Here is an 11,433-nt window from a genome sequence, read left to right on the forward strand (position 1 = left end):
TAACTGTAAATACATGAACATTTTACTGAATGTTTATATTTTAATTTTCTATATACGACAACATTTTGAAAACATTTTGACTCATTTTGAGCTGGTTACGGACATTGTCAGTTTTCAATTTTTTTAGTTTTTTTTTCTATAAATATGAATTAAATTGTATTTGTTGGGTAAAAATCGTGAAAATGCAATACAAGACTCCTAATCTATTGTTACAATAATATTTGAAAAATATTAAAAATACATCGGCACATTTTTTTTTAAGCTTTTAAAGTTTGAATTTTGACAAAATTTAATAATTTTTTTATAATTATTTTGTAGTTAAAAATGTATTAAATGTTCAACTTGTATAGCTAAAGATTGATAAGTTATTCCAATCTAACTTATATGGAAATACTGTGTAAAGTATAAACACTATGTTGAAAAAATCAGTACTTTACTAAATAGATAAACTTTTTTTTAACTTAATAAAAAGTTAACAAAATGTGTGTATGCACTTTTAAACCGAGTTGACGTATAGTTATTAACTATTAGTTAAATTAACTTTTAACTTCTAACTTTTTGTTATCGGTGCACATTAAATTAAGTTAACTGAGTTAATTAAAAAAAAAAATCATTAACTTGCCCAGCCTTGAATATAGAACCGAGCTGAAAATTATCTATAGTTAAGATAATAGATGATCAATTTTTATCTGGATATTTTCCAACACTGGGTACATCACAAGAGTTCCAAAAACTATAACGATAAAAAGTATGCCTAGGTTTTTTTACAAAAACGTTATTTTCCAAAAAAACCACAATTACGAGTGCAGGTGTAGACACTTGAACACATCTCTTATTGCATGTATACGCGTACCATCGCATGTATAATATTATATTTTGGCCATTTCGGTGTGCCATCACGTATTACAACGAAGTATTATAATAATATTATATAATATTATGTCGTGTGCGGCTGGTAGACATAATAATATATACGCTCGTTATTGATGTTGTGAGTAAAGTCCGTTTAAACCGTGACAGTTTTATTATTATTATGATTTCGGGTGCACTATATTATACGATACATTATAATATTATTATTGAAACACGCCAGTATTAATTATTTACCATTATAAATTATGGTATGGACCGTAGTTTGAATGATATAATTCCGTCACGGACGATTCGCTTCCACGCAGTTCGTTTATCGCAATAATTTATATTTTATTACCTACATTTTTGGACGTCAAAGTTCCTCCGACGGGACGGTTTTTCATTCGGCGAAACGCGTCTTTTTTTTTTGCACAAGTATACATATCTGCACTGTCGCACGTATATTATTATTATTATTATTATTATGATTATTATCGTAACGCGCTCAGAGAATGAAATAAAACTGTGATTTCAAAACAGAAATTAATATTGCATTAGATATTTTAGTATTATGTATAATGATATATTATTTCGAATAGGTGTTTTAGAGGGCGATTTTTTATTTTTTTGTTTTTTGGTTTCGAATGAAGATTTTGCGAAATAATCTGAATATAATATTATATTTCTTCGGTCCGTGTGCCAGTATTCAAACACCTCCTAAACGGCTCCAGCGATTTCGATGCAATTTTTTTGTGTGTACTTGGGTGAGTCCTCGAATTGTTTAGATAATTTAGAAAAAAATGTTCAAGAGCCAGATTAAACTTAAACTTTAGTTAATATGTATACCTAATTTGTTTATTTTTGTGTTGAAAATATATTTTAAGCTATTTAAAGCAAACTATTCAATATAATATAACATTAGCCAGTTTTTTAAAAAAAAAATTGGTACTCTTGAAGAACAACTAATGCGCAGAGTATTTCCAAGGCGGAGAACAGTTGATCTTGAACGATATTATTTATTCTTTGAAAACGTCATTTTGGAGAACGAAGTTTTCCATATATATATATATATATATGTGAAGCCAAAATACATCCAAATACAGCATAAAAATAGATCAAAAATCTGTTATGTGCCAGCATTAAAAAAAAATATTCTTGGCGGTACAGTTTTGAATTAAAATCAGATACATTGCATTTAAAAATATCTGTAGGTACCTCTACGTTTGGTTAGAAATTAGTAGTTTGATATTAGTGACATTATATTTTAATTGTTTGAATATCATCAAGGCTGGACCAGATAACTAATCTTGTTTAACTCGTTAAGTTAAGTTGATGTAGAACAGTATTAGTTAAGTTTAAAGTTAAGAGTTACTTTTATTTGTTTTTAACTTTTAAAAGCTTCAACTCAACTTGACTCAAGCAGTTATACATAAAAGTAATTAACAAAAAGGGAGACCACCAATGATATACTCTATTAACGCGTAAATCATTTATTAATTAGATTAATTTCTCAATAAATCGCCAACGTCTCTTTCAGCATCGGACTGAGTTATCTGGTATAATATTAAGTGCTATTGTTCAGCGATTTGAAATTAACACGCTTACGATGTGACAGTAATTTTTGATTCGTATGTACTGTTATATTCAATTGTATTTATATACCTATGTTGTTTTGACGAATAATTGATTTGAATCAGGGACTGGAACCTTGATGATTTTTACGGTTCTGGTTCCTGTACGGTCCCCAGAAAATCTAAAATTTCGGTTTCGGTTTCTTTTCGGTTCTTAAAAAATAAAAAAATTGTTAAGTACCTGTTTATGTAAACAAATTTGTAAAGTAAAAGTATCGGTTCCGGTAATGTTTGGTTTTTAAATTAATTTAAATAATGGTTTCTATAAGGTTCCATATTCTATTCATTATTATTTCCATAAGATTAACTTAACGTGACCATGTACAATGTCACCATAATACAATATTGTGACCAAAGTTTTATTGGTTCGTAGTTCGATTACTTTTACGCTCAAATATTTGATAAAAATATTAACTACCTAATGTAACTTACTCGTTCGCTCCACAGGAAACCCATCATCATCATCATGTTTGTAGTCGCTATGATTACTGTAGTAGTTGCCTCAGTGGACGCCTCTGTGATCGTGATCACTATAATATGACCAGAAACTTGATGAATTTGCATTTTTTTTTCTAATGCTTACATCTGAGGCTCGTCTTTACAGAAATTTGACAATACATAGATTAATGGTAAAATTTTTATTTTGCATTTTTTAGGGAACTTATTGCTTTACGCGGTCATTTTTTAGTACTTTAGGTGCATTTTAATAATTTTTGTACTTTTTTTTACACATTATATTTGCAATTTTATTGTTGAAAGTTATACTTCATTGTAACACGTTCAGTTTCCATTAACTTTTCAACTATCGACGTTCGTTATCTTTATCGTCTGTTGTCGCAATATACGTTCATCTAATAAACTGTGGGCAAATACTATTTCAGGACCGGTAATCAGAAAAAAAATTCCAAAAGTCAATTAACTTATTTTAAACTGAAAAAACATATTTGAAGGCTCCTTCGAGAATAAACATTTTCGCAGAGCTAGCACCTATAATAATTACGATTTAGGTACACAAAGTGGATGTTTTATTAAACGTAAATTTTTAAAAATGTGAATAGTTATCAAAAAGTAATTTTTAATATTTTTGTGATAATTTTTTTAAGTAAATTTTTAATGTTTAAAAGTCGTTCTAACATTTTTTGTGCGCATTTTTTTAAAAATATTTTTAGCTCATTAATTTCCGGGTCCTAGTGATCAAAATATATACAATCCAGTTTAAGACTCTTCGGCGGGAGACTTGAAGCGAAAAAACGCACGCTAAACATAATATTATTATTATATAACAGAATTAGCCATGCCGTAGACTATTATAATATGCTATGTTACAGCGACGAGAACGGTTTTTTTGCGTTCTCGAACTCGTCCGACCAAGAACCGACGTTGTTTTCGCCATAATATTAAATATATTATGTCATTATACGATATTATACATGTTATTACAATGTCGACTTACAGCGTTAGTGGTACTTGGGGGGGGGGGGACGAGAAAGTCAGAGCTGTATGTTACTAAGCCGAGTTCATAGGGCCCATATATACACTACACATATCTATTCTAAACCTATTATCGAGGATTATTATCCTTGTAGTATACACAAAGCTAAACAGCTTAGAAGGCGGATTTTAGATTCACCGCAAGTACATAGGTACCTAATCTATTTAAAAAAAAAAATGTTAAATAAACTCACGTTTAACTCATTATTGACAAATTGAAGTGGAATCGCATTAGAACGAAATTACTTATGGTACCTTGAAAATATGGTCGTTATTATTTCGGTAAGTAAATGTAAATTTAAAATCAGTAAAAGTTCGAATAGATTAATATATTTTATCAAACAGTACCTAAACGCAGGGGTGAGCAATGGACACGCTCGATGATTCGTGTAATGTGTACACGTGAAGATGTATTCAATCCATCAAATAATTAAAAAAATTACAATTTAAGTTATATATTTCTATTAATTTTAATACATGCTCTCTTAGTAAAATGACACTGGACCGAAGCTTCGTCCCATAAAAATACGTTTATCGAGCTCAATATATGACGCAGAGGTTTCAGAGATTCGTATCGAATACGTTAGGCAGAGATTATTTATTCATTTATTTAATTTTAAATAATAACAGTCCTCGGCCTAATTTACAGTAAAGTAATATTGGTAAGGATAATTTATAATTACATAGTACCTACCTATTAAAAAAAAAACTACATTTTTACACATTATATAGGAACGAATTCGTCCAAAGTTAGATATATTGTCAAACGATTAAATGTACTATGGACCCGCTAATAGGCGTTTATATACACGTTTTATATACGAAGACGGGTTGCTGGTGTAACTGGATATGTTTGGAAACTTGGTCGGCAATATACCTAGGTATATTATACCTGGGCCCAGTGAGGTATTACCTAGGAATATACCTGCTAAAATAGTCTCAGTTGAAAAGACGCAATCTATGCAGTTTCGTTATATCGGTACCAATGTTTTGGCGGTCTGATGCGTTTTTTTCTTACAGAAAAAGTCGTTGAAAGCCAAGTTTGAGTCTCCCTATAGTTGCCATCAGTCATCACAAGTGTGAATCGGACACGGGTGCAGGGGACTGGACGTGATCCTCTGAAGGCGCTCGTCCGGTGTGCCTTTGAAAGTCGAAAGCTACGTTTTAGTGTCTATATAATGATCACGACTGTAGTGTGTTCGGAGCTTAACTATCTTAAAAGATACTAAACATCCATGCGTTTATGCGCTCAAAAAATTACAAATATGCACTTAGTATTTATAATTGTTTGTTTAAGTCCAGATATTTTATTAAAATTATCAACAGTCAAGCCCAAGGTTAATATTCTCAGGAAAGTTAAACCAATGTGATGTGCCTTCATAGCTATAATCTTACATGCAAGGATGAGGATTTTTAATCACCCTATTTCTATGCTCAAATAATGCATATATTCAAATTCTGATTTTCAGAATTTTTAAATACACTTGAAGACCATATTTTCGAATATTTGAGATGTTTTGTACCACTTATATAGGGGTGATGATCATGTATATCAATAAAACTTCTGATTTCCAAATAGGAACTCTCCTCCTACTTTTTTTCACTTTCAATTATTCCGCGGATATTTTTTGAGTATTTTTATGTAACATATTATATCCACATCAAAATTCGAACAGTATTTTTTAAGTTAGAAAACTTTGTGACCTCCTAAGGATAATATTAATATGTCTATAGTAATGGGTTAAGGTATATCAATACCGACCTTTTTTAAAGAGTTCAACAAAGGCAATTTTCTGTGTGTGTGCATGGGTATCATGTAAAATGTGTGAGCAATAAATGATCATTAGTGTGAATGTATAAAAGAAATAGCGTTGCAAGTAAATGTCAATAACGCAGCACTTGACACACTATAATTAGAATTATGAATTAATGTGAATTTTAGGGAAACGCTGAAACTTAGTTTCGTATTTCCAACAATTTAGTCGGCTGAGTGACATTATAGTATGACCACATGTTATACAATATACCAATATGCCTGTATACGGATCGATTTTCGATATTTTATTTTCATTGTACTAAATTTAGCACTTAGACTTGTGATATTTTACTTTTTGAATTTGAATATTATTGAGTTTACTAATTACAATATCGAAAATTGACTTTAAAACAGGCACAGATTAAATATAAGATAATTATATCGATATTAGGTATTTTTACGCACAAACCGCCCAATAAACCATTATATTATTGGAAATGCCAAAATTAATTATCATATAATTTGTTCATACTATTATATACCCCTCATTGGGTTTAGTTGTTATGTGGGCTTAGATGAATAATTGAATATCATAGCAATAACCAGGGCTCGTAAGTTCATGCATCTGCGTGTTTTTTTTGCTACACAGGAAAACATGCTAATCGAGATACAAATCCATTTCATAACAATAGTAATAATAATATGAAGTTTGATAATGCATGTTTTTGCATGTTTTGGGTGTTAAGGCATATTTGGCATATAGTTGATTTTTTACAGTCGTTAGTGCATAATATTATTTCATATAAATATTTTTTAGACGAATATTTGAAAAGTTTCTTGTTTTTATTTATTTTCCCGTTAACAAAATTATAGTGTTTTGATTTATTTTTTTTCAGTGTGTGTGTGTGACTACCTAGTGTCCTAGTACATACCTATTTAGATTTTATGTGTTTTACCGCGGAAATAATCTAATCGCTACCACTATCATCCTCCACCGTACAAAGTTCGTCGTCAAAACGAACCTGTACACGCGTGCAGCTTCTCACCAACCCGCATTTATAATTTTGTACATTGGTACAGTAATAACATATAGTATACTTGCACTCGCCGATAAGTCTACTCATATTAGTCGTATACTCGTATGAGTTCGTCCGTTCAATTTCTTGTTTTAGTGTTTTCGTGTGAGGCATAGGTACCGTACACATTATCATTAATATTTTATTAATTTAAACAATGCCGAAAGAAAAACAAACAGTTGCGGGCCGTTTGCAAAATTTTGTGGCGGAATTTGTAATTTTATAAATTCATGGTTTTATTCTTATTATTTTAAATTTTGCTCATGATTTTTTTACACTATGCATATTTTGATTGCATAATTTAAAAATGTTAGGGCATATAAATGCATATTTTTGAACTTTTTAGTGCATATTTTGACAATTTTTAGTGCATGAATGCATGCTTATTTAGGCATTTTTTAGTGCATGAAGTTACGAGCCCTGATAATAACTATTGATTTATGAATAGATCCAAGAATGATCCAAGTATATAATGAATGCCAATGGATTATTATCCAGTATCCTTAGTATAAACATTATAATAACTCAGATACTGCTCAATAGAATTTCGATAAAGATACACATCCAAATTATGGAGTAAATCATTCGCTTAATAGTTTTGACTGAAAAAGTAGGGTTTTCGTTCAAAAAATGAAAGTTTGTATTTAAGTAATAGTTGAAAAAATATCAAAAATAAAAAAATATGGACCTTAGGCATACGTAAAAATTCTAAAAATCAAAATTGGAATAAATGTATTGTTAAATGGGAAAAATGGGGGTTAATATGCTTGATAATCACCCTGTCTATGGTAAGATAAACATATGAGCCTAAATTTGTACATTTTTTCTAAAATAACTTAACTTAATGTATAAATAGATATAAAAAATGTTCACACAATACGATTCTTTTTTTAAATATTTAGATTGACCATAACATTAATAATAAATATTAATTTTGCTCTTTCAGACAAACTGTAGGTATATTTTTAAAAACACTACAGGCATATTAAAGTGAAAACTGAGGTCTTTCAAAATGGATGTACATTTATTTGAATTTAATGATTTTTAAATTGCATTACATCATTAATCTTCGAATACGCTCCAAACAATTTTAAGATTAAAATATATGCCCTTAAAACTAAAATACCACAAAATATACATTACACACTTTTAATGCTTAGTAGAATTTAAAAAATAATTTATTTCTAGCAATGAATCTAATGACTCATAAAAAAATTAATTATGCGAATGCAACAGCTTTTGAACCCTATTAAGTTAGGTTAGATCAGTTGCGTGTAACATAGGGTCCAAGTGTTGCTCGGGAAACACCTTAAATATGGGTGGGTGGGTATTGATAGATGAAAAAATAGGTAATTTTATAGGTCGGTATGACAGTATTATGAGGGGTAGGTCTCTTAAAATTATTTGAGCAACACCAAATTTTTTTATGATACACGCCACTGGGTTAGGTACAGCATCTCCTGTAAAAATCAATGTCTGGCCAGGCAGGTATAGCACAAAGGTGAGCAAGTTGATGAAAATAATTAATTCAGTTAACAAGTTGAGTTAAGTTAACAGAGGATCGTTAGACGTTAGGTTAATAGTGTTAATAATTTACAAATAATAAATTAAAAATGAATACCTATGGAATAAATTATCACTAAACTCGATTTAAAAAATAAATTTAAATTGTTTTTGGACCATATATTCAAGTATTGTAATTTAAAATATTTTATTTCTTACGAGGACGAACCATCGTCTTCTTCAAACGTTTTCCCATTCGATTTAGCTCGATACTTTTTGCATTTGCATGAATTTTTTTCACTATGTAAATACAAATAAATTGAAATAAATCAAAAGTTATAAGTAATATGTGGATACATAATATACACATAAATATACATCTAAACATAGAGAAATGCAAAAAATATGTGTACACACCTTTGTAAATTGTCAAAAAGCGACCCCTGTGATTTACTTGGCAAACTCTTTTGTCGCTGCTCATATGCTTTTTGACGTTGGGCATGGGGTTTTTTTTCGACACTAAAATACATTAACCATAGCATTATTAAAATAGTTTTATCACTAAAAATATATAAATTTAAACATCGATGCGTATAAAGAATAAAGAAATCCACTTGTCTTTTAAAATTTTAAAATATTTTTATATTATAACCGTTAAAAATGTTTGTGTATTTAAACATTCATAAAGTTTGAACGTGAATTATTATTGCCAGTGTTGTGTGTCATCTAGATAATTTGTTGACTTTTTTTTAAATTTAATTATCTCCATTGATTATTATGTTTTTATTGCAATAAATCAATTGTTGTCAAAAAAAAAAATCATTATTTCATTAAAAATAAAAAAATAAGTGTCCCGATGATTTAAAATGTCCAATATATTAATATATTTTGTTAAACGTCCCCTTTTTTTTATCCAAATTTACTGACTTAATATATTATATTGTACTAGACAAGAGGGCTAGTTTGTATATAAAACAATAAATTATATTAACTATAAAATTATAAATATGTGTGGACATTATAATTTAATTTATAAAGTCTCAAAAAACCTAAAACTGTATAACTATATTCTGTTTTTTATCTATATAAAAAGGAGGTGATCTTATCTTTTATCTATACAATATCAAGAGTGTCAATCGTATGCAAAGAATTAGCATTAATAAAATGCCTATTATTAAAACAATGAGTAGGTATATTGTTATATCGATAAGGTAGAATAAATATTAACAAGCACCGACTTTACCGGCTACAGGTTAGGAATTCTGCTCAGAGGATTTTCTCCTCTCTCTCTCTCTCTCTCTCTCTCTATCTCTTAATATTGCACTTATACAAGATGGTATGAACCATCGTATTTATAAATAACGTCATACCTTTGTTGACGGTGAGCGTTTGATGCATTTGTTGAACTACGAATTTTTTCTTTTTCTTTTTTACGCTGTCGATACTCTTTTTGACGTTCGGCGTTTGTTCTCTTTTGTTTCTTGACGCTAAAAAAACAAAATCAAAAACAAATAATAGAACATAATATTAAAACAATAGCGATTTCCACTTTGATACGAAACGCTTTATTATTAATCATTATATTATATTGTAGTCTATAGAGGAGTTTACGCAACTAAAAATACGAGATAAATAGGTATATTTTCAATAATATGAACTCACTTGGTTACGATGACGTCACCGTTTGATGATTCTGCACTTGATTTTTCCATCGTAATATCATAACGAAAGTTATCGCTTCGAAAATCAAAAGCAAGTATATATAACACGTGTACTCAGAAGAAACGTTTCTGTACTGACACATTTTACCGTAGTCGACGGGCAACCATATACCATCTTAAATCGCGGTATAAGAGCCACTATATCCGCTGACGAACGCACGCGCACACTTATATATATATATATGGCATGTACCTATACTATAGACGCAGTGGATTGAAAGCGTTACATTTGTCAGTGTCACTTTAGAACGCCCTCCTACACGTATATAAGTGTAAGTGGTATTCATATACAGGGCGATTCACCGAGCAAGCTCACCTCCATCTTTTTCCTCTAATAGTGAATTAATTTAAATTCTGATTTTTTTGAATTTTTAAATATACTCATAGACCATAGTATTTCCTAAATTCTTGAATTTGTTTGCACTACTAAAGGATAGTGTCCTGTGGCGATAGGTACAAACATCTATTTTTCAAATGAGAACCCCCCCCCATTTCTGTTTTTAGTTGATAATTTTCTCGAAAATGTTCATGTATCTAAATAAAAATTCTCGTTAGTGGTTTCTGAGTTATTAAAATGTTTGTACTAATAATCCTTAAGTATGGTTTTACAAAAAATAAAAGCTAAGTGTAATATATCAGATGTAGTATTGATTATACTTGAATCGTTTTTACAAATTATCTATACTAACGGATCAATATTAATGACTATAATTATTTTAAAATCACCATAGCCCCCATGTCTTATAAACCCATAACCCATGGACCTGTTATCCTTAGAACACAAATTTGAAAAGAGGTGTTCTCGTTTGAATAACAGAAGTTTGTATCTCCACAGCGCACGCCTTACGTTGTACGAAAAATCTAAAAATTTTAAAACGTGATCTAAAAGTATAATAAAAAATTGCAAAAATTAAATTTTTAATATCTGCGTTGTTGAAGAAAAAAGGTGGTGAGCACGCTCGGCGAATCACTCTGTATATAGAATGTTTGTATACAGATATATTGAATCTAAATCGTTCCATTTGTCAGCGTCACTTATATTTTCACACGTTTAATCTCACGATTCTAGCGGAAAGCAGATTCTTCCAAGACAAATTTTCACCTCAAAAATAATAACCTACGTTTTTAAGTATTACGTGAATAACATAAATAGTATTTTTAAAGGGATGAAATCAAAATGAAAAATTTTAATTTCAATTTCACTTATCGATACTGGTTTTTCCTGGTTATTGAATTTAAAATAATATATTGATTTTATAATTTAATGGTTTTTATATTGTTGCACAATATTGTTGTAATCGTATTATTGTTTTAGACATATTTTTCCTTTTTTATCGACTTACAATAATATTTTAACATTTTTACGTTTTTATTTTGATTTCTTACTACGAAAGACCTATAAT

General features: G+C 29.5%; 1 protein-coding gene across 1 annotated transcript; it reads right to left on the reverse strand.

The window, feature by feature from the left end:
• Window positions 1–4,679: 4,679 nt before the first annotated feature.
• LOC132936549 (uncharacterized) lies at window positions 4,680–10,164 on the reverse strand. The gene is made up of 5 exons (XM_061003290.1): window positions 9,972–10,164; window positions 9,680–9,796; window positions 8,727–8,828; window positions 8,529–8,609; window positions 4,680–5,115 (listed from the first exon to the last, which is right to left on the reverse strand). The coding sequence occupies exons 1-5, from the start codon at window positions 10,019–10,021 to the stop codon at window positions 5,046–5,048; spliced, it is 420 nt and encodes a 139-aa protein (XP_060859273.1). The 5' UTR covers window positions 10,022–10,164; the 3' UTR covers window positions 4,680–5,045.
• Between the last annotated feature and the right edge of the window lie 1,269 nt (window positions 10,165–11,433).

This window comes from Metopolophium dirhodum, chromosome 1 (assembly GCF_019925205.1).
Source record: "Metopolophium dirhodum isolate CAU chromosome 1, ASM1992520v1, whole genome shotgun sequence".
NCBI classification, from domain to species: domain Eukaryota; kingdom Metazoa; phylum Arthropoda; class Insecta; order Hemiptera; family Aphididae; genus Metopolophium; species Metopolophium dirhodum.